Source organism: Cricetulus griseus, chromosome 2, assembly GCF_003668045.3.
Source record: "Cricetulus griseus strain 17A/GY chromosome 2, alternate assembly CriGri-PICRH-1.0, whole genome shotgun sequence".
Lineage (NCBI taxonomy): Eukaryota > Metazoa > Chordata > Mammalia > Rodentia > Cricetidae > Cricetulus > Cricetulus griseus.
In genome coordinates, this window is record NC_048595.1 from 20,396,900 (window position 1) to 20,424,114 (window position 27,215).

The 27,215-nt window shown below is 42.2% G+C and overlaps 1 protein-coding gene across 1 annotated transcript in view; it reads left to right on the forward strand.

The window, feature by feature from the left end:
• The window catches only part of Stx12 (syntaxin 12), a 35,867-nt gene extending 12,313 nt beyond the window's left edge, over positions 1 to 23,554 (forward strand). Inside the window, exons 2-9 of the mRNA XM_027399537.2 lie at positions 4,151 to 4,220; positions 7,652 to 7,751; positions 13,614 to 13,751; positions 14,104 to 14,147; positions 16,477 to 16,582; positions 18,804 to 18,876; positions 20,412 to 20,494; positions 22,055 to 23,554. Of these exons, the coding sequence (XP_027255338.1) occupies positions 4,151 to 4,220; positions 7,652 to 7,751; positions 13,614 to 13,751; positions 14,104 to 14,147; positions 16,477 to 16,582; positions 18,804 to 18,876; positions 20,412 to 20,494; positions 22,055 to 22,147 (707 nt within the window). The 3' untranslated portion in view covers positions 22,148 to 23,554. The remainder of the gene's footprint in view (positions 1 to 4,150; positions 4,221 to 7,651; positions 7,752 to 13,613; positions 13,752 to 14,103; positions 14,148 to 16,476; positions 16,583 to 18,803; positions 18,877 to 20,411; positions 20,495 to 22,054) is intronic.
• Positions 23,555 to 27,215: the final 3,661 nt, after the last annotated feature.

A 27,215-nucleotide genomic window follows, 5' to 3' on the forward strand; every position in this document is an offset into this window, starting at 1 on the left:
TATATTTACTTTTATATTTTCTCACCTCCTGGTGTGTGTTTATTATCCACCCTTGAGAACTCCACAAACTTCCTGAAGCAAGTGCTTTCAGGCATCTAGGACCTGAGTGTCTTCTGCTCATACGCAGCAGGAGGATGCTAACAATTTAGCATTGATTAGGATCTAATAAGAAAACACCAAGTAGTATTCATGTCTGCCCCTTCCCTCTTTTTGAAACAGGGTTTCATATGACTGAGGCTGGTTTAAAGAGGATGACTCTAAACTCCTGCTTTGTCTAGTTTTATATGGTGCTGGTGATTGAACTCAAGGCTTTACGAACACTCAGCAAGAACTCTACCAACTGAGTACATCTCCATCCCTAATGCCTGCCTTTCATAAATCATTGTTACAGCATCCAGTCGATAACTTTAGTGTTATCTTAATTCTCATTTAATTTGGATAAGGGCCATCTACATGATAGTGATGAAGAAAAATGGTTATTTGTGTTTTAGTAGAATATAGCAATTAGAGTGCTGATGTTTTCCTATGGAATTATTGAGGTATAAGTAACCCCTACTCCAGCTACACTCTACTAAAGAGAATAGAATAGAAATATCTTGGGAGTCTTTTTTTTGGGGGGGGGGTTCAAGACAGGGTTTCTCTGTGGCTTTGGAGGCTGTCTTAGAACTAGCTCTTGTAGACCAGGCTGGCCTCGAACTCAGAGATCCGCCTTCGTCTGCCTCCCGAGTACTGGGATTAAAGGTGTGTGCCACCACCACCTGGCTTATTTTAGGAGTCTTGTCAAAAGCTGGATTGCTTGGTCATGTTTTTTGGGGACAGGATTTCATGTAGTTCAGAATGGCCTCGGATTTGATATATAGCTATCTTAGTTAGGATTTCTATTGCTATGAAGAAACACCATGACCATGGCAAATATTATAAAGGAAAACATTTAATTGGGTGGCTTACAGTTTCAGAGGTTCGGTCCATAATCATCACGGTAGGATGTGGCAGCTTGCAGGCAGACATGGTGCTGGAGAAGGAGCTGAGCATTGTACATCTTGACCTGAAGGCAATAGGAAGTGGTCTAAGACACTGGGTGTGGCTTGAGCATATATGAGACCTCAAGGCTCTTCTCTATAGTGCACACTGCCTCCAACAAGGCCATACCCCCTAATAGTGCCACTCACTATGAGCTTATGGGGGCTAGTTACATTTATACCACAATGATAGTCACAGCTGGCCTTGAACTCATGATCCTCCTGCATCTAGGCATGTGCCACCAGCTCAACTTTATTTTTTGAGAAAGGGTCTTGCTGTATAGACCAGGCTATCCTTACCCTCAGTATATAGACCAGACTGGCCTTGAGTTCATAGTAGTCTTTTTGTCTTATTAGCCTCTTGAGTGTTGGGATAAGCATGTGTCACCACATTGGGCTTAACATTTTGATATTTTCAAGGACACCATTACTGAAATGTGAATTTGGGGCGTCTGTCTGTCTGTCTGTCTGTCTGTCCGTCCGTCCGTCCGTCCGTCCGTCCGTCCGTCCGTCCGTCCGTCCGTCCACCCACCCACCCACCCACCCATCCATCCATCCATCCATCAGACAGAGCCCTATGTGGCTCTGGCTATCCTGGAACTCACTCTATAGATCAGGCTGGCCTCAAATTCAGAGAATCCACTTTCCTCTGCCATCAGAGGGGTGGGATTAAAAGCATGTGCCACTAAGACCAGCTAAGTGGTTTTTATTTGTTTGTTTGTTTTGCTTTTAATATATCCACTTACGTATGTGTGTGGGGGGCAGTGCATGTGTGCTACCCATTTGGATTTGGTGGTTGGAGAATGGAAGTTGTTTCTTTCTCCCAGTTGGGTTCCCGGGTTCAGACTCAGGTGTCAGACTTTATAGCAGGTGCCTTTACTCACTAAGCTGTCCAACTAGACCTAGACCCATTGAGTCTTAAACTTCAAACTTGGAGTAAGTGGATATCCTTTTTAGTTAGCTCTGGAAGCACAGTATGTGTGCTACCTGTATGATATTGACAGACAACAGCCCTGGCTTCCTCACTTGCTTCACTAGGCCTGTCCTTTTGTAGTCTGAGAGCATGACTGAAGCTTTGATGCTAATCCAGAGGGAATAGGAAAGGTGCTTGCTCACCGAGGACCTGTCTTTTGTCTATTGAAATTTGCTGCAAATTGAAAATATATGTTTTCTTTGTTTCCCCCCCCCCTCCTACTAGTTAAGTGAAGCAGTGAGAGTGGAGAAGGAACAAAAAATATCTGCAACTGGCTGTGATCAATCAATTGTCAACACCAGCCAGCGTGGTGGCACATGCCTTTAATCCCAGCACTCAGAAGGCAGAGGCAGGGGGATTGCTGTGAATTCATCTGCCTCTGGCTTCCTGGTACTTCATTCGGAGCAACCTAAAAATAGTCTATTAACAAGTTCTGTTCTTTAGATATTGTGAGTTAACATGGTGTGAGGTTCTGGGTTCAGTTCCCAAGGAGATAGATGGATGCGCTCTCAAGTGAGCGCCCACACACCCCTATCCTCCACCTTAGTAAATCTTCCTCCACCTTTCCTGGCAGCTAGAGAAAGAATATAGAAAGCAAGACAAGAAGAAATCAAGGGCTCTGTCTGTTGCAGAGACTAGTGAGGGACAGGAACAGGAAAGTTGCAGGCAGACCAGTATTAACATATTCCCTATTGATAGGCCTAGACCTCTTTCTACTGGGCCAGGCAAGATTAGATGTGGGAGGATTCAAACATGAGCATTCCCAGGCTACCAGATAGCTAGGAAAAGGAAAGGGCTGAACAAAACTGTATTTGGCTGTAATGCCATAGAGGAAAAAGTGCTCTCCATTGGAGTCTATATGCCTGGGATTGAATTTCTTACTGTGTCACCACTTACTGAGTGTGCACAGATAAGATATATGTATTGCCTCATATATCTATTTCAGACCATTGCTATGAAAGTTAGAGGGTGTGTATACAAATTAATAGAGTACTTGACATTAGAAGTACTTAGTAAGTGTTCAATTGTTACTAAAAATGTTCATTGTCTTTCTAAAAGAATTTGCTGTGTTTTTTTTTTTTTTTTTTGAGACAGGATCTGATGAACCCAGGGCTTTATGTATACTAGGTAAACTCCCTACCAAGTAAACTATATCTCTAGCCCCCATGGAATTCAATTGTTTGTTGCAAGCTGGTGTAGTGACTCACACTTGCAATGCCAAGAAAAATGTGATTTTTGTTTGTTTTGTTTTTCGAGACAGGGTTTCTCTGTGGCTTTGGAGGCTATCCTGGAACTAGTTCTTGTAGACCAGGCTGGTCTTGAACTCACAGAGATCCTCCTGCCTCTGCCTCCCAAGTGCTTGGATTAAAGGCGTGCGCCACCACCACCCATCGAAAAATGTGATAAAAAAAAGAATCAGGAATTCTCCCACTAGACAATTTATTCTCTCCCTTATGATCCCTTTGGGTTACTGGAAATAATTTTTCATAATACATGGTTGGAAATCCAACTAGACTAAATCATTGAAGTCTAACTTATAGCATGTCGAGACAGGAAGATACATAGGAGATTGAGGCCAGCCTAGGCTACAAATTGAGACTCTCTCAAAAAATCAAGTCAGAAGATGTAGTTATTGCAGATTGTTGTAGCTTTGAGACTTTTCCAAAGGTGGTGAGTGTTTCCTTCTCTTTTTTGTGATACTGGGATGGAGCCCTGGGTCTTGGGTATATGCACTACCAAACTGCTGCCTTCCCAGTCCTAAAGGGATGAAATGTGTAATGTTATGGGACATCTAGAAGAATTGGTCAGTTCTTTGGAGCCGACAACACAAAACCACCTTCTGTTTAGTGATATACTTGTGGGAGAAGAGTGAACCTGGAAAGCCCTGTGGGGGAATGTGTCGTCAAGATTCTGGTCTTAGCCAGGTGGTGGTGGCACATGCCTTTAATGCCTGCACTCAGGAGCCAGAGGCAGGCAGATCTCTGTGAGTTTGAGGCCAGCCTGGTCTACAGAGTGAATTCCAGGACAGCCACGGCTGTTACACAGAGAAACCCTGTCTTGAAAAATAAAAAAGAAAAAAAAAAAAAGTAGGGTTCTCATGATTAATGTGTTATTTTGTTTTGTTTTTTTAAATAAATCTTTTCCCCCTTCTTTCTAGCTGCTCAGATAAAGAATTTGATGAGCCAACTTGGAACCAAGCAGGACTCAAGCAAGCTCCAGGAAAATTTGTGAGTAGCTTCCTAACAGGGTTAAGTTTTGTGAGGGCTCTCTGAGGTCATAGTATCCTTCCACTTTGGATCTGTACGTCAGAACAGGAGGCAGTGGGTCAGGTGGTAATAGCTGGGCCTGAAGAGGGGAGCAAAGGGTATTAATGGATCCAGCTTTCTGAGGCCGTGAACTATTTCTTTTCTTCTCTTTGTGAGGTTTGCAGAGTAATTTAGGGAGGTAGAGAAGGAACTCTTCAGTTGTTTCAAGAAGCTGCATCAATGTTTCCCTGTCAATGACCCTCCTGTTGACACAGGACTCCTGACAATTTAGTCCAGTTGGATTTCCAACTCTAAATAAAAGAGACTCATTCTCACGGATGCAAAGTGACCATAAGTGAGAGAATAAATGGTCCAGTGGGAGAACTGATTTTTTGTTTTTGTTTTTGTTTTTTTTAAAGATCTTATTTATTACGTATACAACATTCTGCTTCCATGTATATCTGCACACCAGAAGAGGACACCAGATCTCATAATGGATGGTTGTGAGCCATCATGTGGTTGCTGGGAATTGAACTCAGGACCTCTGGAAGAGCAGTCAGTGCTCTTAACCTCTGAACCATCTCTCCAGCACAGTCACATTTTTCTTGACTTTATTTTTGCTTGTAAAGTTCTATTCTTGATCACTGGAGAGATGGTTCAGTGGTGAAGACATGGGTTCAGTTCCCAGCACTGAGATGGTGATTCACAACTGTCTATAGCTTCATTTTCATGGTATCCAACTCTCATTTCTGGCCTCTGTGGGCATTGCTCACATGTAGTGCACAGGCATGCATGCAGGCAAATCACCCATATACGTAAAATAATAAAGTAAAAATTTTATTCTCTGGGGCCAGCAGGATGGTTCAGCAAGTAAAGAAAAGTGCTTGCCATCAAGCCAGGGATCTGAGTTTGATTTTTGTAACTTATATAGTAGAAGGAAAAATCTAACTCTGGAAAGTTATTTCTAATGTCAGCATATTTCACATGCATCATGGCACCCCTGTGCCCACAAGCATACACACACACAAATGCACACACAGATAATAAACAAAAGTAATTTTTTAAAGTTTGATATGTGTGTGTGTGTATATATGTACATATGTTTATTTATTTTTTTCCCAAGACAAGGTCTCAGGCTGTCCTCAAACTCACAGAGATCTGCCTGCCTCTCCCTAGTGCTGGGATTAAAGGTGTGTGCCACCATCAGGTTCTCTATCTTTAAAGTCAACTGAGCTACATTACTCGTTTCCACTCTTAGACGCTGTGAAGTGAGAGAGTGACTGCTGTCACAGGGAGCAAATTCAGGGAGAGATGACCTGTCTGCATATGCTAGTGTTTCTGGGATGGTCTGGCTTCCTCTGCTGTCTCTCATGTTTTCTAATCCTAGCTGTCTACTTAAAGTGAAAAAAACGATGTGGTATCCCAGCCATTAAGGCTGCTGCAGTAATAGACCATAGACTAGATAGTTCATTAGCAAGCAAAATTTATTTCTTATAGTTCTCAAGGCTGAGGGGTGGTTGATCAAGGCTCTGGCATATACAGTGTCTAATGAGGGCCCTCTTTTTCATAGATAACATTTGGTTTTTGTTTTCCTTTTGGAATGGTCTTACTATCCTGCAGATCCATCTGCCTCAGTTACCTTAGTGCTGGGATTAAATGAGTATGTCCTTATGCTAGGCAGCTGATGCTTTCTTTTGGGGGGAGGGGAGACTGGTTTTGAGACAGGGTTTCTCTGTGGCTTTGGAGCCTGGCCTGGAACTCTGTAGACCAGGCTGGCCTTGAACTCACAGAGATCCTCCTGCCTCTGCCTCCTGAGTGCTGGGATTAAAGTGAGCGCCACCAAGGCCCAGCTAGTTGATGCTTTCTTATTGTATCCTCTCTTGGTGGAAGAGGTAAGTAGTTAGTTCTCTGGTGCCTCGTAAGGGGAATTAATGCTTTCACAAAAGGCCCACACATGCTAATCACTTTCTACTACCTCCTAATAACATCACTTGGGGGCTAGTATTTCAACATGAATTCAGACCATAGCCTATGACTTCTCTGTCACCCCTTAAAATCTTTGTAGAAATGGCCAGAGATTAGAGGAAACCATGATGGGAAGAACTTTTTATTTATTTATTATTTCTAAAGTATCACTTTTTTTTTTTCTTAGGGTTTCTCTGTAATTTTGGAGCCTGTCCTGCAACTTGCTCTGTAGACCAGGCTGGCCTCGAACTCACAAAGATCTGCCTGCCTCTGTTTCCCAATTGCTGGTTATCAAAGACGTGCACCACCACCGCCTGGCTCCATAGCATGACTTATATTTTATGTTCTTCCCTCTTGAATTTGCTTCTCTCTCCTTCCTTCCTTCTATCCTAGTATGTTGCAAACTGCTGGATTCAAATGCTGCTCCTATACCAGCCTCAGAGGAGCTGGGACTAGTGGTGAAGGCCACTGTACCCAGCATCGAGCTTCTTTATGTGTATTTTTTTATTGTGATTTTTTTTTTTTTTTTTTTTTGGTGTTAGATATTGAGCCCAGTATCTGGCACAAGAGGTAAGTGTTCTAAACAGCAGAGGGAAAAGCTATCAGGCATAAAATCCACTTTATTTATTTATTTATTTTGGTTTTTTGAGACAGGGTTTCTCTGTGTAGCTTTGGAGCCTATCCTGGCACTCGCTCTGGAAACCAGGCTGGCCTCGAACTCACAGAGATCTGCCTGCCTCTGCCTCCCGAGTGCTGGGATTAAAAGCGTGCACCACCAATGCCCGGCTCACTTTTTTTTTTTTTAAAGATTTATTTATTATGTATACAATCTTCTGCCTGCATGTCTGCCTGTTGGCCAGAAGAGGGCACCATATCTCGTAACAGATGGTTGTGAACCACTATGTGGTTTCTGGGAATTGAACTCAGGACCTCTGGAAGAGCAGTCAGTGCTTTAAATCTCTGAGCCATCTCTCCAGCCCCAGAAAGAACCCACTTTTGGACAAGAGATTAGGAATAGATCTTTGGAGTTTTTTTTCTAGGTATATAGGAAGCTGTTTCATGTAACCACCCTAGTCAGTGGACTATGGTAGGAACTGACCATGCAGAGCTCCTGGGGAGTGGTGAGACGTTTAAGTGAGTTCAGTGTATTAAAGCCATTAGGACTGGATGTAGGTAGTAATTACTCCTGTGTTTCTATCAGAATGCCGACATGCTTTTCTTCCCAAACAGCTGAAATTCCTGGCCTGTGCTTCCTTCAGCAGGTGTCATTGAGCATCTTTCTGCTCAGTGGAACTGCTTCAGTAATGAGGGTTTGTGAGCACAGGCATTGAAGCGCCTGTTTGAATGGCCCTCCCTTCCTTCCTTGCGCTGGGAGTCCCCGAGCGTGAAGTAATAGTGTGAGAGCTCTCGAGAAGCCATGGCATCCTGACACTTGTCTTCTCTCTTAGGCAACAGTTACAGCACTCCACAAATCAGCTCGCCAAGGAGACAAATGAGTTGCTAAAGGAATTAGGGTCTTTGCCCCTACCCTTGTCTGCATCAGAGCAGGTAGGTATCTTCTGTTTTGTTTATTAATAGAAAAGGACTTTATTCTGATAGAGTAGTGGGATGTGGAACAAAAGCTCTAGGAGGGCTCTGGTCTTGATAGATTTCTTTGAACTATAATTTCCTTACCACGTGCTTTAGTTTCAGTTCTGTTGTGATAAACTACTACAACAAAAAGCAACCTAAAGGAAAAGGTTTGGTTTTTTGTTTGTTTTGTTTTGTTGGTTTTTTTTTAGTTCACAATTCCAGGTTACAGTCTATTGTGGGAAAATCAAGGTAGCAGAACTTGAAGGCACTGGTCACATCTCATCCGCAGTCGAAGGAGAGAGAAATGAGTGCTTGCTTGTTCTTTTCCACATGTGTGCCCAGCTCTGCTTCTCCACCCTCCCACAGTTCACGATCTCCTGCCTAGGAAGTGATGCTGCCTACGGTGGGTTGGGTCCTCCTACACTAATCAGTTAAGGCAGTCTCCCGTAGATGTGCTAATAGGACAACCCAATGTAAACAGTTTCAAGTAATTATAGGTTTGGTAACGATGACCATTGAAGTTAACCACACTACCTATACAGAAAGGCAGCATGACTATTGTGGAAATAATGTATGTACCAGGTTTAGCAAAGTGCCTGGCACTCAGCATGTACCGAGTGTATAATGGTTATTGCTATTATTAATAATATATTACAATGTATTTAGCCAAAGAGGAATCTCAGTGTTTGCATCGCTGTGGACTTTGGTATCAGCTGTGCTTGCAGGCTGGGTCCTTAGATTGCTTTGTGCCTCATATCTATATTTTCAGTTAAACATCTTTCATATTTTGCAGTCACTTCTGTATCTCACCAGAGGTCACCCATAGGTCTTCGGGTAAAGGATGCCCAGGGAAGAATTGCCTTTCCCGGCTGGAGATGCTCTGTAGTTGAGTGCTTGTGTACAGTGCGTTCGTACAGCCTTGGGCTTGATCCCCAGCATCACTGACAAAAAGCCATTTTAGTGAGTGTCTGAAGTGTATCTTACCAATAAAAAAAATCATGAGTCAGAAATTGGGGTAAAAACCTGAAAGATCAAAGAAGCAAGGGAACAGCCACGGTCGCTTCCTACCTCTTCAGTTCCTCCATCCAAAAGGGCCAAGATCCCCTCTCAGCCCTGCCTTACCACTTCCTGTATGCTGTCTGTCCTCAGTCCTCCAAACCTCCATGGGCAGCTAGTGTCTAGCTCTGCCCTCTGACTCCAAGCAAGCTTTATTAGTCAGAACACAATGAAAATATCACACACCAAGTGTGCTCTGGACACCACTATGTGGCTCCCTCAGCATTTGCTTCTGCTGATACTTGAGTGATGGACGGGCAGTCTCCCTTCTCTCCAGCTTCTCCAGCTTGCTCCCCCATCATCCCTTTCCTTCTCCAGCTGTGCACTGAAGAAGTACACATTTGCCGATGCTGGTAGTTTTCCTGGTAATGAAAAGAAAGTCTAGAGGCCTAAAGCAGGCAGAGCATTGTAAGTGCTTAAGAATTAAAGAGCCCAAGCGAAGTATAAATAGAAAGTTAGCTCTGCCACCAAAAACTTCAACTAATGTGTTCCAAAGCCAAAGACAAGTATATTTTTGGACTATAAATGCTGTTACTCCTTTCCATTAGCCTGAATCATTAAGAATACAAAATAGAGCTGCAAACATGCTCTCTCAGTGAAATACAATTCCACTTCTTCCCTGTTGTGCTGACTTTCCTTTGCCTTTCCATATCTAATGTGGCTCCGCCCATCACTAACCTCCTCACCAGTTCCCTGTATCTTAGCCAGTACATCCTGCTTTTTGTCAGTGACCAGTTCCTCTGACCTTTTTTGGAGTCCCTTTCTTTCTTTTCTTTCTTTCTTTCTTTCTTTCTTTCTTTCTTTCTTTCTTTTAAGATTTTATTTATTTATTATGTATACAATATTCTGCTTCCAAGTATGTCCGCCCATCAGAAGAGGGCACCAGATCTCATAACGGATGGTTGTGAGCCACCATGTGGTTGCTCAGGACCTCTGGAAGAGCAGTCAGTGCTCTTAACCTCTGAGCCATCTCTCCAGCCCATCTTTCTTTTCTTTTCTTTTTTTTTTTTTTTGTTTGTTTGTTTTTTGTTTTTCAAGACAGAGTTTCTCTGTGGCTTTGGAGGCTGTCTTGGAACTAGCTTTTGTAGACCAGGCTGGTCTTGAACTCACAAAGATCCTGCCTCTGCCTCCCAAGTGCTGGGATTAAAGTTGTGTGCCACCACCGCCCAGCTCAGGAACCCCTTTCTTTCAAGACAGTATTTCACTATGTAGCCCAATTTGCTCTAGAATTTGTGCCAATCCTTCCACCTCTGCCTTCTCATTGCTGGCTTCTAACACCTGGCTTTTTTGTTTTCCTTGATCCTCTTGCTTGACCTGTCGCTTCTGAAACTTATTCTTCCATGATGCTCTTCAGTTCTGTCCCCCAACTCCAATGGTGCTCAAGATGAGTGTCAGCCTTCTTCACTGTTTCTTCCCTGAAGTTGGCACACCCCAAAGTTCTGCTATTGATCCTCTGATTTCCTCACCTAACCCTTCTTCCCCAGGAGCCTCACTTAAAGACTCCAGTGCTGCCTTTATCATGAGGGCACTCAGATATTTCCCCGGATTTAGCTCCAAAGTCTTCAGGTCAATTGTGCTGCAAGCTGCTGTTGCCAATGCCTGATCTGTTCTCTCCAACTTATTTGTGGTGCTGGGAATGGAATCCAGAGCCCTGCATGTACTGGATATCTGATCTACCACTGAAGTGGTTATCCAGCCCTCGGCATGTCCTCTTGAATATTCTACCTCCCTATAAAGTGTAGTAATGGTCTTCTTCTGAATTCCTCATCCAAACTTATGAGATAAGTTGACTGACTATACCTATAGTCATAGAAATAATTTACACATAAGGGCTGGGTGCATATAGCTTAATAGTAGAGTGAGCACTTAGCATGTACAAGGTCTTTGGTTCCATCCCCAGCACAAGAAGAAAAAAAAAATTGTGCCTTTTGATCTAATCTCTAAGGGAAAAAAATCTGAAGGGGGAATAAATGTATCTGTTTTGGAATCAAGTGTAAATTACTATTACAATGGGACTCACGTTAGCTTTATTTATAGTCATTTAAAACTGGCAACAGTGGAAGGAATGTTTACCTAAAATTTACTAAAAACATACTCATAAAATGTATGTAATAAAGTTCATAATTGTAAAGAGTATAGTAAAACAGAAGGTGTTCATGATATATTTTAAAAATAGTACTTTGGGGCTGAGGGTAACTTAATAGTAGGGTGGTTGCTTGGTGTGTATAAGGCTCTGTGTTTGACCCAGTTAGTATTTTTTACTTATTTGTTTGTATATTGGCCTCTCTGTGTATTCCTGAGGGTCCTGGAACTCACTCTGTAGACCAGGCTGGCCTTGAACTCACAGAAATCCTCTTGCCTCTTCCTCCTCTTGCCTCTTCCTCCTGAGTGCTGGAATCAAAGGCATATACCATCACTCCCAGCTTCAGTAATTTTAGATGGCAAGGTTGGGGGTAATATTCCTTCCCTTCTTGCAGCAGTCTTCCTGCCTTTGCTTCCTGAGTGCTGGGATTATAGCCCACAGAATTTTTTTTTGGTGGGGGGAGGGCTGTGTGTAACAAGAATAATAAAAACCCAGAGACAGATATCGGGATTCAAGCTGACGGTCAGATAAGCAAAGCACCTGGCCACTAGCTCTTACCTCTACCTCACACTGAGAGGATGATCTGGCTAGCTGCATAAATCCTCAGACTGCAGTCCTAGACTGCTGCCCCTCCCCAGTGTGGCTGGAGAATAAATCTTCCCATGAGACCCTTTGGTTCTTCTTTTTATACCTCCCTAGTGCTAGGATTAAAAGTATGTCATCCTAAGGGTTGAGATCACATTTGGTGAGCTGTTTCTCTTTAGGACTGGATCAATTTCATGTAGTTCAGTGTGGCCTTGAACTAACAGATCCAACTGCTTTTCTCGAGTCCTGGAATTAAAGCTGTCTGCCACCCCTGCCTGGCTCTGGCTAGCTAGTATGACTGCTAGGATTAAAGGTGTGTATCACCATTGCCTGGCTCTATGGCTTGTGGCTAGCTTTGCTTTCTGTACCCTCAGGCAAACTTTAATAAATCATAAGTAATATATCACCACAGCGGTGGTGTGAGTGTTTGTTTGTTTGAGACAAAGTCTCACTGTGTGACTCTGGCTGGCCTGGAACTGATTTTGTGTAGACCAGGCTGACCTTGCATTCACAGAGAGAGGTTCACCTGCCTAGTGCTGGGGTTAAAGGAGTGTCCATTGTGCCAGCCGTTACAATGTTTTTAATGCAAAGATCAAAATCCCAGAAAGAAAGAAAAAATTCCTCACCTAAACTAGCTTTCAAGTATAGCCATCACTTTCTAAGTCATTCTTGATTTTACCCCTCTTCCTTCTTCTCTAGTTACTAAGTCATAATGTTTCTTAAATTCCTTTTTGTGATCCAATTACTGCCATTATAAACTCCTACCCACTAAACCTAGATTATTGCAGTAAGTTTTTTTTTTTTTTTCACTTCTTCCTATTCCAGATGGCATGCTGTCACCATCTAATTTCTCCAAGTTAGTAGGATGTACTTGTCAGGTTGTGTTCCCTGCTCAGTTGCCATTGCTCTGTCCCTGAGAGGTGACTCCCGAATGCACTAGTTAGTTAGCCCTTTTCTGCTTTTCTAGTTTTATCTTCTCTTATTTATACACCTTTGGATCCAACCAAACTACCTTCTTTTTTTTTCTGTTGATAATTTTCTATCTTTATGACATGGGAAAATAAGCTAGTTTTTGCCATTAAAAAATAAACTATATTTAAAAAAGAATATTTAAGTCAGGCATGCTGGTTTAATCCGTGCACTGTGGCTCTGTCATGGCTTTCTGTATCCTATGCACAAGTAGAGGGAGCCATTGCGAGTGGGATGCTGTTCCCACCCACGCTCTCTCAGTTTGCATTTTTTGAGAGATATGGGTAGTAAGCTTAGTAAGGTAGTCTCTAGGTAAATAAAGTGGGTTTTTTTTTTTTTATTTGTTTTTTTGTTTTGGTTTGGTTTTTCGAGACAGGGTTTCTCTGTGGCTTTGGAAGCTATCCTGGAACTAGCTCTTTTAGACCAGGCTGGTCTCGAACTCACAGAGATCCACCTGCCACTGCCTCCCAAGTGCTGGGATTAAAGGCGTGTGCCACCAACACCCGGCTAAAGTGGTTTTTAAGTTCTTGAAAAATTTAAAACTCAAAAAGAAAAGCTGTCAAGGAAAATAATGATGGTTTCGAGGAAAGCCAGTAACTGGATATAAAGGAATAGAGTTTCAGTGTTTTCACAAAAAATAATACCTTTAGATCCAGTCTGAGCTCAAAGGCCTTTGCAATGCATTTAGATTCTCCAGAGAACAAGTATAACAAATTGCAATTCCTTTTGAGTTATAAGATAAGTGACACCTCGGTCTCAGGTTCATAAATGTGCTTTGACCTGGTTCATAGGATTAACCTGGGATTTGGTTTAGGAAGGAACAAACTAGCTTAAGGAAGAGCCTATTTTGTAATAATTTTTATACTTTGAAATCTCTTGGATATATAATTGTGCTTTTATGCCGGGCGTTGGTGGCGCACGCCTTTAATCCCAGCACTAGGTAGGCAGAGGCAGGCGGCTCTCTGTGAGTTCGAGGCCAGCCTAGTCTCCAGAGTGAGTGCCAGGATAGGCTCCAAAGCTACACAGAGAAACCCTGTCTCAAAAAACCATAAAAATAATAATAATAATTGTGATTTTAAACAGGTATTAAAACCAAGTGATTCCGAGTTTGCTTGAAATTTCAAGTTCTTGCTTGATTTCTTCAGCGCCAGCAGAGGCTTCAGAAGGAGCGTCTCATGAATGACTTCTCGTCGGCCTTGAACAACTTCCAGGCTGTGCAGAGAAGAGTGTCTGAGAAGGAGAAAGAAAGTATAGCCAGAGCAAGAGCTGGGTCTCGTCTGTCTGTAAGTTCACTCCCAAGAGAAGGCCTTTGCAAGCCCAGAGTCTATCCCAGACGTGTCCCCTTTCCTTTTCCCACTACTGCCTTGTTCACTCTCCACCAAGTAACTCACCAGCTCGTCCTCTTCAGAGTGCTTCATGTTCTTGGGTCTAACTGAGGCAGATTTGCTTTCACCCATTTCATACTTGTTTCTTACTCAGGACAAATTGCCAGAGTCCTGTGGCATCTTATAGATGCTGTTAGAGTGGAGGAGGGATGTCACTCCCTGGTCCTTTAGCTAAGGCAACTCTTGTTTTGTGTGTGTCTCTAGCATGTTTTTTTGGATAACAGCAGAGATAATGCCATCTGCTTTCTAGGCAGAAGACAGGCAGAGAGAGGAGCAGCTCGTCTCATTTGACAGGTAAAGAGTCACTCATTCAGCCTGCTGGATAGTTAATGTGACTTTACATCTTTGTGTCCATTATCATTATCATTCTTTTTTATGTTTATGGGGTTTTTGCTTACATATAATTCTATGCATCATGCAAATACCTGGTGCCCGCAGAGGCCAGAAAAGAGCTTCGGATCCTCTGGAACTGGAGTTTCAGATGGTTGTGAGCTACTATGTGGGTGCTGGGAATCAAACCTGGGTCCTCAGCTAGAGAAATCAATGCTCTTGACGGTTGAACCGTCTCTCCAGTTTCTTTATGAATATTTTTACTTTTTTAAAAAAAAATCACGGCTGGGTGTAGTGGTGCACACTCCTTTAATCCCAGCACTTGGAAGGCAGAGACAGGTAGATCTCTGAGTACGAGGCCATCCTAGTCTAGTTCTAGGGCAGCCAGGGCTACATAGTGAGACCCTGTCTCCTTGGAGATGAGGCAGGAGGATCAAGAGAGTTGGAAGACAGCCTACACTACAGAGCCTGACACTCAAGTAAGTAAATGGATAAATAAATAAATAGGGTTGGAGAGATGACTTTGTGGTTAAGAACACTGGCTACTTTTGCAGAAGACCAGGGTTTAGTTCCCAGTGCTCACAACTGTCTGCAGTCCAGTTCTAGGGAATCCAATGTTGTCTTCTAGCTACCAGGCAGCAGGTACACACATGGTACACATACATATGTGCAGACAAAATAAAGAAATCTTAAAAATAAATAAGATAACAAAATAGAGAATAAAGTAAAATAATGGGGCTGGAGAGATAGCTCAGCAGTTAAAAGCACTGGCTGTTCTTCCAGAGCACTGGGGATTCAATTCCTAGCACCTACATGATGGGTGGCTCACAACCCTCTGCACCTTCAGGTACAGAACTGTTGCCCTCTTCTGGCCACTCTGGGCATGGTACCTGAAGTAAGCTTCAGGCTAGCCAGGGAGGTCTCCGAAAATGGGGAACAGAATTACCTAGGAACTCGCTATGTAGACCATATCCATTAGTTTGGAACTTACGTGGCTTATTATAGATATGTATTCATCTCTTACATTATATTGTGGACACCTCAAAGCCTAAAGGACATGCTTTAAATATTATATATTTAAATAATATGATTTATACATATTGTTGAGAAAATGTGTAAGGGCTAGAAAGATGGCTCAGTGTGTAAACGCACATGCTGCCAAGGCTGACACCCTGGACACCATGGTGGAAGGGAAGAAATGACTCCTAGAGGTTGTCCTCTGGCCTCCACTTACTTGTACATGTGTGTGCACATACAATTAAAATAAATGTACTGGGCATGGTGGCTCATGCCTTTAGGGAGGCAGAGACAGGTGGACCTCTGAGTTCAAGACTATGGTTTACATAATGAGTCTATGTAATTCCCCCCTGTTTTTGGAGACAGGTTACTATGTAGCCCTGGCTGGCCTGAAGCTTGCTTTGTAGGCCTGGCTGGCCTTCAACTCAAAGAGATCCAACTGCCTCTGTCTCCTGGGTGCTGGGATTAAAGGTGTATACTACCACACCCAGCCTATACATGTAATGATTTTTTAAAATTTGCTTTATTTTTATTTTATGTGCCTTGGTGTTTTGTCTGTATGTATGTCTGTGTGAGAGTGTTAGATCTTTTGGAATTGTATTACTGTTTCAGACATTTGTGAACTGCCATGTGGATGCTGGGAATCGAACCTATGTCCTCTGGAAGAGCAGCCAGTGCTCTTAACCACTGAGCCATCTCTTCAGCTCATAATGATTTTTTTTTAAAGAGTCAATTATATAATATTGAATTTTCCAAGTATTTTTTAATTTAATAAATAGCACACTTTTCTTCTAAGTACCTGAAAATATCAAGCTGCAAAAATTTTATTAGCTTTTAGTTTGGCTTTCTGTTAAATGGGGTCTATCCCAAAACAGTCTCAAGGAACTTCCTAGGAAGCTGTTTGGTGGCTGAGTCTGTTTTCCTCCATTCATTTACTGCTCCTTTACACAGTTTGTTCTTTGAGAGTGCCCTGGAGAGCTGGTCAGTACACTTCATTGAGTTTGAACCTGCGGATACTTCCCTTGTCTGGAAAAAGTATCCCTAAGTGGAAAAGGCAAAGTGGCCTGTCCTCCATAATTCTGCCTCATCTCAGTTTTGCCTATGACTGAAATTTAATTTTCTTGGTATTACATCCTTGTCTCTGAATTTTGTATTGCTAGTAGAAGAGTTGGGTCCTGGGTAATGTCTGTGTAGTTCCTGCTGTCAGCAGAGATGTAGTTATATCTCCTCGTACCTTAGAGAGAAGGAATCAACTGGAGTGCTTGTCTCCCTGTAGCCATGAGGAGTGGAACCAGATGCAGAGCCAGGAGGATGAGGCGGCCATCACTGAGCAAGACCTGGAACTTATTAAAGAGAGGGAAACGGCGATTCGGCAGCTAGAGGTAAAAGGCAGCCTGTGGCTTTTGTTTGGCTTGGGTGTCTGCAGGTATCTGGAGTGTTTTTGCTGGATTAATATGAAAAGGGCTGGATTGAGTCTTTGTACTTTATATTATCTGTCCCTTTAGTCATGGCAGAATTGAATTACTGCTATGTGCTGCTGGCCCGGGCACTCAGGAGCACCCAGATTCTTCCTCAAACTCCACTTAGCACATGGTCTCCAAGGAAACAGCAAGGCAGATAGTACTGTGTTGTTTCCTAGAACTTTCCTCATCTCAATAGCAGTCTTCAGGTTAAGTAGGATTCTGTGGAAAGCTCCTTTTAATAGGCAGTCCAAAGTTCTTTTGGTTTTGTTTGTTTGTTTGTTTGTTTTTGTTTATTTTTTGGTTTTTCGAGACAGGGTTTCTCTGTGTAGCTTTGGAGCCTATCCTGGCACTCGCTCTGTAGACCAGGCTGGCCTCGAACTCACAGAGATCTGCCTGCCTCTGCCTCCTGAGTGCTGGGATTAAAGGCGAGCGCCACCACCGCCCGGCTAGGCCAAAGTTCTTGCTCTATTTTTGTACATTATGAAGTCCAATTCTGGGTCTAGAGAGAACAACCAGTGGTTACAACACTGGTTGTTCTTTCAAGAGGACCCGTGTTCAATTCCCAGCACCCACATGGCAGCTCCTAACTGTCTGTAACTCCAGTTCCAGGGTACCCAACACCCTTATACAGACATACATGCAGGCAAAACACCAGTGCATATAAAATAAATAAATAGTATAGTGTCCAATTCCAAGTATAGCTCTTGTCACTTCAGTGGATCAGAGTTGGAGCCTTTTTTGATGTGGGATTGAGAGAGAGTTTTGTAGACTGTTCTTGGCTCCCTGAGCTCCACCATGATCAAGGTAACATATAAAAACATTTTTTAAATGCTGTTAAAGGTATGCTCATATGTTGCAGTGTTCTGAATGTGTATTGTCCCAGTTGGTGGAATGTTTAGGAGGTGTGCTTTAAACTTTAAAAAATTTTAAATTTAGTTTATTGTTTATTTATTTTGTTTATGGGTGCTCCACTTAGCGCACTCCACTTAGGGGATCAGAAGAGGGAGTCAGATCCCTTGGGATTAGAATTCTGGGTAGTTGTGAGCTGCCTTGTGTGTGTGTGTGCTGGGAACCGAACCTGGGTCCTCTATAAGAGCAATAATTGCTCTTAACCGCTGATTCATGTCTCCAGGCTCTAAAAGAAAGCATTTAATTGGGAGCTTGCTTACAGTGTCAAATGATGAGTCCATGACCATCATGACGGGGAGCATGGCAATAGGCAGGGAGGCATGCCATTGCAGCAGTAGCTGAGAGCTTACATCTGATCCACGAATTGGAGGCAAAGAGAGAGTGAGACTGGGCCTGGCGTGGGCGCTTAGAATCGCAAAGCCCACTTCCAGTGAAACACCTCCTCTAACAAGGCTTTACCTCCTGATCCTTCCTAAATAGTCCACCAACTGCGACAATACTCAGACCACACACCCTATGAGCATACTTTTAACAGGCTAATCCCTTGCTCTTCTGCCTGACATGTGGCAGGCCATAGCTTATTACCTATGAGTAAGCAAAAACCTGAACCTGGAGAATCTTATTTCCATCACCGCCAGGAAAACTGCAGTTTAGCTCACCAAGCTGACTTGTCGTTAAACTTTTTCAGTCAGCTGCAGGTTTCCAAATGCTGTTGTCCTTTCACCCTACCAACTCTTCTCCACCGTCTAAGCTCTTTGTCAGTCAGTTGAAAGCTGTTTATATGGAGCATCATCCCAGTGACAATAGAAGCCAGTAGTCCTCACATAGATCCGGAATCAGTCCTGGGGGAACCAGCCCCTGGGTTGTGTGTCTTCCACTTGTTCCCCAGGCAGCACAGTCCTATAGAAGCCATTTGAATTCTCTGGTCTAAAGTCCTGGTGGTCACTGAAATTGGTCTGCTCCACGTAGAGCTGTGACACTGAGCACACTCCAGCACTCCAGTTTAGGCCTGAATGATCTTACTAGTTCTCAGGTAACATGTGCCGTTAGTTTTTTTGATGGGTGGGTTTCATGCCATCTGTTGTACAATATTAAGTAAACAGTAATAGAAGGTTTTCTGTTCATGGGAAAAGTTGCAAAGCATATGTGATATATTAATCTTTAGGGAAGGAAAGGAAAGAAATCTAACATGTTGCTTAATATGAGTTAATTGGTTTTTTGTCTTCCTTAGGCTGACATTTTGGATGTCAATCAGATATTTAAAGATTTAGCCATGATGATCCATGACCAAGGTGACCTGATAGGTACGTACTCATTAATACCTCTAACCTTGGGGTGAATACAAAGATCAAGATGGGTCACCTGTAGGCTTAACATTTAGTAATACCTTTTTTTTTTTTTTTTTTTTTTTTTTTTTTGGTTTTTTGAGACAGGGTTTCTCTGTGTAGCTTTGGAGCCTATCCTGGCACTCGCTCTGAAAACCAGGCTGGCCTTGAACTCACAGAGATCCACCTGCCTCTGCCTCCCAAGTGCTGGGATTAAAGGCGTGCACCACCAATGCCCGGCATATCATACCTTTTTTTTTTTAAGTTACGGAATTCATTTTCTTATAGTCGACTGTAGAGGTCAAAGGGCGCACACTGTTGTCAGCCCTGTTCACTTGTTATAGCCCATGAATCTGTTAGAGAAAGAGCTGTAAGCACCCAGCTTTCAGCTCCAGACTCTTACAGGATTGTGAGGTTAGTAACTTTTAAAAGCTTTTTAATGTGGAAATAATATCAAGTTTATAAGAAGCTGCAAAATAAGATGTGCATTTGTGGCTCACACCTTTAGTCCCAGCACTCGGGAGGCAGAGGCAGGTGGATCTCTGTGAGTTCGAGGCCAGCCTGGTCTACAGAGCAAGTTCCGGGACAGGCTCCAAAGCCACACAGAGAAATCTTGTCTTGAAAAAACAAACAAAAAAGCTGCAAAATAAAAATAATATGAGGGATCTTTTATATCACTAGCCAGGATTTTCCTGTTGCTTAGCATTTTTCTCCACGTACTTTCTGGTGTGCCCCCATCCGTGTAGAGATACATAAATGTACATAAGTGCATGTGTAGAGATGCATAAATGTACATAAGTGCATGTGTAGAGATGCATAAATGTACATATGTGCATGTGTAGAGATACATAAATGTACATATGTGCATGACTCCCATACAAGTTTCTTTTCTCTTGAACCCTGTATAGGTGAATTGCATTCTTAGTAGTCTCATGCTATTAAATATTTCAGTATTCCTGAATGGAGCTGTTCTCTTATGAAGTTAGAAACTTGTAGCTGAGAGTGGATAGTGGTACCTATAACCTTGGCATTCAGGTGGAGGCATAAGGGTCAGGAGTTCAAGGCTAGTGTCAGCTACGTGGTGTGTTATTGAGGATGTTGAGGCCATCTTAGGCTACATGACACCTATCTCAAAAAATTAAATGAAAAGTAAATTTTTATTTTTATGGCTGGATGATAATAGTGAAACTAAGGCCTTGGCATCAAATCTGTTCGGGCTGGAGAGATGGTGCAGCAGCTGAGAACAGTGGCTGCCCTTCCAGAAGACTCAGGTTTGATTCCCAGCACCTACAAAGCAGCTCACAATCATCTGTAAGTCCAGTTCTAAGGGATCCAACTCCCTCTTCTGGGCTCCAGGCATGCACATGGTACACAGACATATATGCAGATAAAACACCCATATACATTAAAAAAAAGAAATTGTTTTGTTTGCAGTACTGAAATTCCTGAATGTGCTAAAATGTGCATTTTTTTTTTTTTTTTTTTTTTTTTTTTTTTTTTTTTTTTTTTTACAGATAGCATAGAAGCCAATGTGGAAAGCTCAGAGGTGCATGTGGAAAGAGCCACTGATCAGCTGCAAAGAGCTGCTTATTATCAGGTAAAAGTCAGTCTCTCTATGCTATAGACTCAGTGAACGACTAGGCTGTGCTGACACACTGCAGGCAAGCGCTGCCTTTTGCCTGGGTTTAAGCTGGAGGAAGGCAGCCATAATTTGCAGCCCCAGTCCCATTTTTAGTTTTTATCTTTGCAGCCAGATCACCAGCACCATCAAATCTTGAGTAACTTATCCAGAAGCTGTGTGGACTAAAACTCATCTCATGAGCTAGCTTGATGCCTAAATCTAGCATGATGCTAATCTTACACACTAAACAGTTGGGCTACAGGGAGAGTAGCACTTCAGAAGCACCTGTGCTGACTGTTGCTCAGAGCATGGATGTCTTAGAGTCAACTGTGACAGCTCTGTGTAAACAGGGCTTAATCACTATGGATTAAGCTGTGCCCATGAAGGGGATTCTTCTAGCTTTATGACTTTTATGAGTCATCTTCGTTTTTTGTTTTATGAGATAGGGTCTTACTGTGTAGTCCTGACTGGCTTGGAACTCACAGAGATCCTCCTGCCTCAGCCTCCTATTTGCTGGATTGAAGGCATGTGCCACTGCACCCAGCTCTTTCTCTGAGTCTATAATAGCTCAGGTTTTGGATATTGAAAACAAAGTCCTCATTTTCCCTCATTTAGTGTTATTTAGCTCTTTAGAAGTCGCTTGCATTTTAGTAATTTTCTGTATTCCTGGGGTAGCTGTATTTTACCTGGGAATATGCTTGAGAAGTTGTGTTTCACAATAATATTTCCTTGAAAAATTTGTGCTAAATATTAAACAAGAAAAACATCAAATATAAAGCATGATCCAGTTATAACAAACATATAACAAACCAGCAGTGTGCATAGATGAGCAAGCAGAAGGAACACAGGTCTTCAACCCAGCATCAGGAGGCAGAGGCAATAGATCTTTGTAGATTAAGTTAACTTGGTCTACAGAGAGAGAGCTCCAGGTCAGCCAAGCCTACATAGTAAGATTCTATCTCAAAAACAAACACACAAAACAAAACTCCGAGAGCAAAAAGAAATAGAATGATATGTTAACAGTCTTATCTATGGGTGATTGCTTTCTGTCTGCTGCCTGTATGTTTTCCAGTGAATGTACTATTTGTGCTAAGTGTAAAGTAGTTATTAAAATACACAAGGCCTAGGGAGACGGCCTGGCCTTCAAAGCCTCTGTAACTCTAGCCATGGATGGTAGAGGTGGATCTATACATGAGACAAGTCAGATCAGCAGATGATATGTAGAACAAAGGCATAGTCCTTTGCAAAATTGTATTTGTGAATCACGTAACTTGCATTACTATTTAGAACTGGTGACTTTGGATTTTTAAGATGTTTGCATATTTGTGTACGATAAGAGTTAATTATATGCTGGAGATGTGACTTTGATATTAGAGCATGTTCCCAATGTGTACAAGGACCTGGGTTCAACACCAGCAGAGAAATAGAACAGTGTTATTATGAATTCAAGGAGGCAGATTGTGATGCACGCTTGGACTCTTAGGTATAAAAATTTTTACTTGTTTCATGAGTGTCTTTAAATATTTCTTTCCTCAGAAAAAGTCTCGCAAGAAGATGTGTATCCTCGCGCTTGTCCTGTCTGTGATTCTTACAGTCTTGGGAGTGGTTATCTGGTTTGCTTCTAAATGAGGTGCGGTTGCCTCAGAGCCTTCTCCTGCTGAGTTGTTTTCAAGGGCAAGTGCTTGATGGAGTCTTGCCAGAACAAACTGACCACAGAAGAGAGCGTGTACCAGAGTGTCCTGTGATAATTTAGCTAGAAACTAACTACTAACTAGTCCTTGGAATTAGCGACCCATGGAGACAGTATTTATCCATTTATGCATACATTCTATTGATTTCTCAGATAAGGAATTAACTTATGTGTGTTTCCCTTTCTCTTGTATTTTGATTGCCCTTTATCCCAAGTGTTTATTGACAGTTCCATTGCGGATGTTCTTTTTGACAGGTGACACTACAGTCTCATAATATTGTTTTTTGTATATATACAAACTCTAACTTTTTATGAGCATCTGAGATAAATTTACTTCTGGAGCCAGCCCATTGAAGTCTGAGAAACTGTACAATATGCCAGCAATTTTTATTTAAACATTTCAATTTGAGTTTCCAAGGGGTCTGTTCTCTGTTTTGCAAGATTTTGGCACTGTATGTAAGTGGGGAATAAGAACACTGCACCCATGACTTCAGATGAAATGAGAAGGGCCTGTCTGTGAGAGTGGCCCCATTGCCAGGGTGTGTATGAAAGTCTGGGTTTAAGTTAAACTGACTTTATTGTCTGCTGGTATCGTTTATAGAGTCCATCCCCGCACACTAAGTCATCCTGCTCCTGTTTTAAAGAGGTTTGCTTCATTGACAATGTTACAATCAGATGGGCCCCTCTTCCACCCGTCTGCATAGAAAGGGAGAATTAGGCACAGCATGATTTTGGAAAGCAAATAGGGATCGTTTGGAATGGTTCTCTTGTTGTTCATTGTGGCTTACATTCCTGGTGAATGATAAATGTTGCTGTCAAAGGCTGTTCCCGAGCCTTATAAGTGTTGCCTGGCTTTGATGGCAAGATTTTAAAATTTAGACTGAAGTGGGGTTTAAAACTTAGGTCTGTGAACATATTGATAAAGCAAAGGTTCCTTTTTGTAAATAATACTGGTTTAGTGATGTTAGACTTAGCCTAATTTATGAACAAGAGATCAAACTCAGCGTAGTGTTAGACAAAAACAGTTTTAATAAAAGATTGTTGTCTTGTAATATAAACGTTGTCCACTGCCCTTTTTCACAGGCCTAGAACAGGTAGAGTGTAATTGGTTTAGGCATTCAGATAAATGTGAATCGAGGCTGAAAATGTCAGCTCATCCTTCACTGAATTGGAGGATTTGGCTACTGTTGGTATATTTATGTTTATTTCTTCTATTCCTCTTAATGTTACTTAATCTTGTTCTATACTAATGTGATCGGTAGGGAAATAAGGGCCCAAATGCATAAGTTTCTTTGCACTTTTGCACCATCCCTCCTACTTAATACAAATAAACATTTAAAAGCTTTTGTAGTTATTTTTATGAGTTAACATCCTCATGACGTAGGTATTGGGTAATGTGCTGCCATGAGAAAAACGGACCAGCAAGGAGACTGGAGAACAGGTAAGGATTGACTTGGGAGTGGAATATGCATTGCTGCCTTTCTTTGAAAAACAGGACAGAGAGAAAACTGGTTTGCACATACTTCTAATCCTATTACCTGAGGGGACAAGACAGGAAGGTTGTGAGTTCAAGGCCAGGCTGGGATACATAAAAGGTTTGAGATTAGGCTCTGTGTTTAAGGAGAGGGAGAGGAAGAGAAGACAGCTGTCTGCATGACATAGTGGCCCGCATGGCAGCTTCAGAGAAGCACCTGTTCTCAAGTTGTAGCTGGACTTGGATACGTCATTTATGACAGATCAAGAAATAAAAAAGGAATCTGTTTTGGCAAACTATTGGGAACAACAAAGTGGCTGTAATTCCGTAATACTGTGTCATTGATTGAGTGGTGGTTATCATGATGGCTATGGGAACAAGTGGGAACTTGGTCTAGAGTTTGCAGCAGTTGTCAAGAAGCTCTAATAAACCTATTCCTAGAATACTGCTTTGTGCCTGATTATCTTTGGAGGCACCATGGTCTGGGACAGTGGCTCTTGCCTTCATATTAACAATGTGTAAAAAGTAGTGAAGCTGTGGTCCCCATACCCAGAGACTCAGCATTCATTAGTTTGCTCTATTCCCCAGACACAGGAATCTGTTAAAGCTCCACATGCATACTATGTGTAGCCAGTGCTGAGAACCATGGTGTGCAAGTCTAAAACTAGACTGTAGTCTAAAAGACCTGAAGACTCCTAGCCCACCAGTAACTTGTTGAGGGTATTTAGACAAGTCACTTAGCCCATAAGCCCCATGGTTTTTCTCAATTGCTCTTTTTTCTTTCCTTTTTTTTTTCTTTTAAAAAAACAACAAACTAATTCTCTTATTAATCCTTTGGATTTCACAACATGCACCCCAGTCCCCTTCATTCCCTAGTCCCTCCATAGCTATCTACCCTGCACCCTTGCAGTGTCCCCACCCAAAGGAAAAATTTTTAAAGTAAAAATACTAACTCAAACAAACAGCAACAGCAAAACACTTCGCTCCTCAGTCTTTCCGCCTCTCCATCATCTCTGTTCATCTCAGTGGCACTGGAAGCTGCAGTGTGTCATGCAGTGTACCCTTTTGTCTCAACAACTTGCAAATGTTCATTGTAATGAGCTGTTGGTCTGGTTCAAGGCCTCTGGCTTCTGATACTCCATCAATATTGGACCCTCACCTAACTCCTCTCAGAGATCCTGCTGTTGCCCAAAGTCATGGAAATCCTGTGACTTTGCACCAGTCCCTTCACAAGTTCCAGCAGGTCATGGATGGGGTCGATATTGGGGTGGGCCAGTTCAAAGCACTGGATATGGGCCTGGGTGAATTGGTCAGGTCTTTCTTCTTCTTCTTCTTCTTCTTCTTCTTCTTCTTCTTCTTCTTCTTCTTCTTCTTCTTCTTCTTCTTCTTCTTCTTCTTCTCCTCCTCCTCCTCCTCCTCCTCCTCTTCCTCCTCCTCCCTCTTTCCTTCTCCTCCTCCTTCATTTTTCTTTTCTTTTTTTACTATAAAATCCCTAAGACAACAGATATATAGTCTGAACATACAAATTGTAGATATATTTCTGTATTCCTTTCCATTTTGCACCTCCTGTTTAGCTTCCTGAATTAAAATTGAAATGTTCTAGGAGTACTGGGTACTATCTAGCACTCCTTAGAAAGAAAAGTAATAGATTTTTAAATGCTATTTTATGTATATGAATACTTACACTGCATGTATGGCTGTGTACCATGGGCATGCCTAGAGCCCTCAGTGTTTAGAGCAAGTGTCAGATCCCTGGAACTGTTGGTAGAGACCATTGTGAGTTACCATATGGATGCTGGGAACTGAACCTTGATTCTCTGCATGAATAACACACACTCTTGACTGTTGAGCCATCTTTTCAGCCCCTCTAGCAGTCTCTTAAAATGAGTTAGTGCTATGTAGAGTAAATAAAGAGCATTCTGGCAACTTCATTGTAATGTTTCACAATAAGAATATGATAAATATTAAATTGGTGTTCTCAGAGCAGAGTATGTTCATAGTGTTCATGTGTGCATACCCACACACATAACACTTTATTTTTACTAACGGAGTGCTTCCCACTCAGTGTGAAGTCGGTAATAAACTCATACTGCTTTGTACCATTGGGCAGAGACATTAAAGTGAAATTACCAGGCAAGCATGGTAATATATACCATGAATCCTAGCACTCAGGACATAGAGACAGATGGATCTCATTGAATTCAAGGCCAGCCAGGCCTATACAGCAAGTTCCTACCATCCAGGGCTATGTAATAAGACCCTGTTTTTATTTTGTTTGTTGGTTGTTTTTTTTTTTTTTGTCTTTTTATTTTCTTTTAAGGAAGGGAAAGATAAATTACCATTCAATCTGTAAAAAATAAACCCAATAAGCCCCTCATATTCCACTATTTGGTTTGTTTTGTATTTTCTCTTCAGAGACTGTCTTATCATGGGAATGAAGCTTTTGCTTTTGGTCACTTAGTACAGACCCATAACTCAAGTGACATCTCAGTCTATTCTGTGTCCTAGAGCTGGGAATTCCCTGCTTTCTTTCCTGCTTTTTCAGATATGAATAATGTAGTCCTAGCCTTCCAAGGATTCTTTCCAGTATTGCTTTCTAGCACTACAAAGTACAACTACTTTAAACTCTCTATCTAGCTAAGACATAATTTAGAAGGGTGTGTGTATGGTTTTTTTTTTTGTTTTTTTTTTTTTTTTTTTTTTGTGTGTGTGTGTGTGTGTGTGTGTGTGTGTTTGCCTCACACGTATGTGTGTGTACCTGGTGCCCAAGGAGGTCAGAAGAGGGCATCAGGTTCCCTGAAACTGGAGTTACAGACTGTTGTGAGCCACTGTGTGGATGCTAGGAATCAAATTGGGATCCTCTGCAAACCACTACTGAGCCATCTCTCCTGTTAAGCATTTATTTATTTAATTTTTTTCCCCAAGACGGGGGTTTCTCTGTGGCTTTGAAGGCCGTCCTGGAACTAGCTCTTGTAGACCAGGCTGGTCTCGATCTTACAGAGAAATGCCTGTCTCTGCCTCCTGAGTGCTGGGACTAAAGGCGTGCACTACCACTGCCTGGCAAGCATTTAATTTTTAAAGAGTAAACTTAGGATGGGCATGGTGGCACACACCTTTATTAATCCCAGCGCTTGTGAACCAGAGACAGGTAGATCTCTGAGTTTGAGGCTAACGTAGTTGACATACTGAAATCCTGTCTGAAAACAAGAAAGGAAAGAATAAATTTGTGAGCTGTCAAAACAGTTTAGCAGAGCTGGGTGGTGGTGACACATGCCTTTAATCCCAGCACTCAGGAGGCAGAGGCTGGCAGGACTCTGTGAGTTCGAAGTCAGCCTGGTCTACAGAGTGAGTGCCAGGACAGGCTCCAAAGCTACACAGAGAAACCCTGTCCTGAAAAACCAAACCAAAACAAACAAACAAAAAAAACAGTTTAGCAGATGAAGACATCTGTGGGGATGCCTGGTGTAACAAGAGGAATAGATTGGTAATGACATAGGCTTTGGAGGTGGATCATGATTAAAGACCTTACCTGT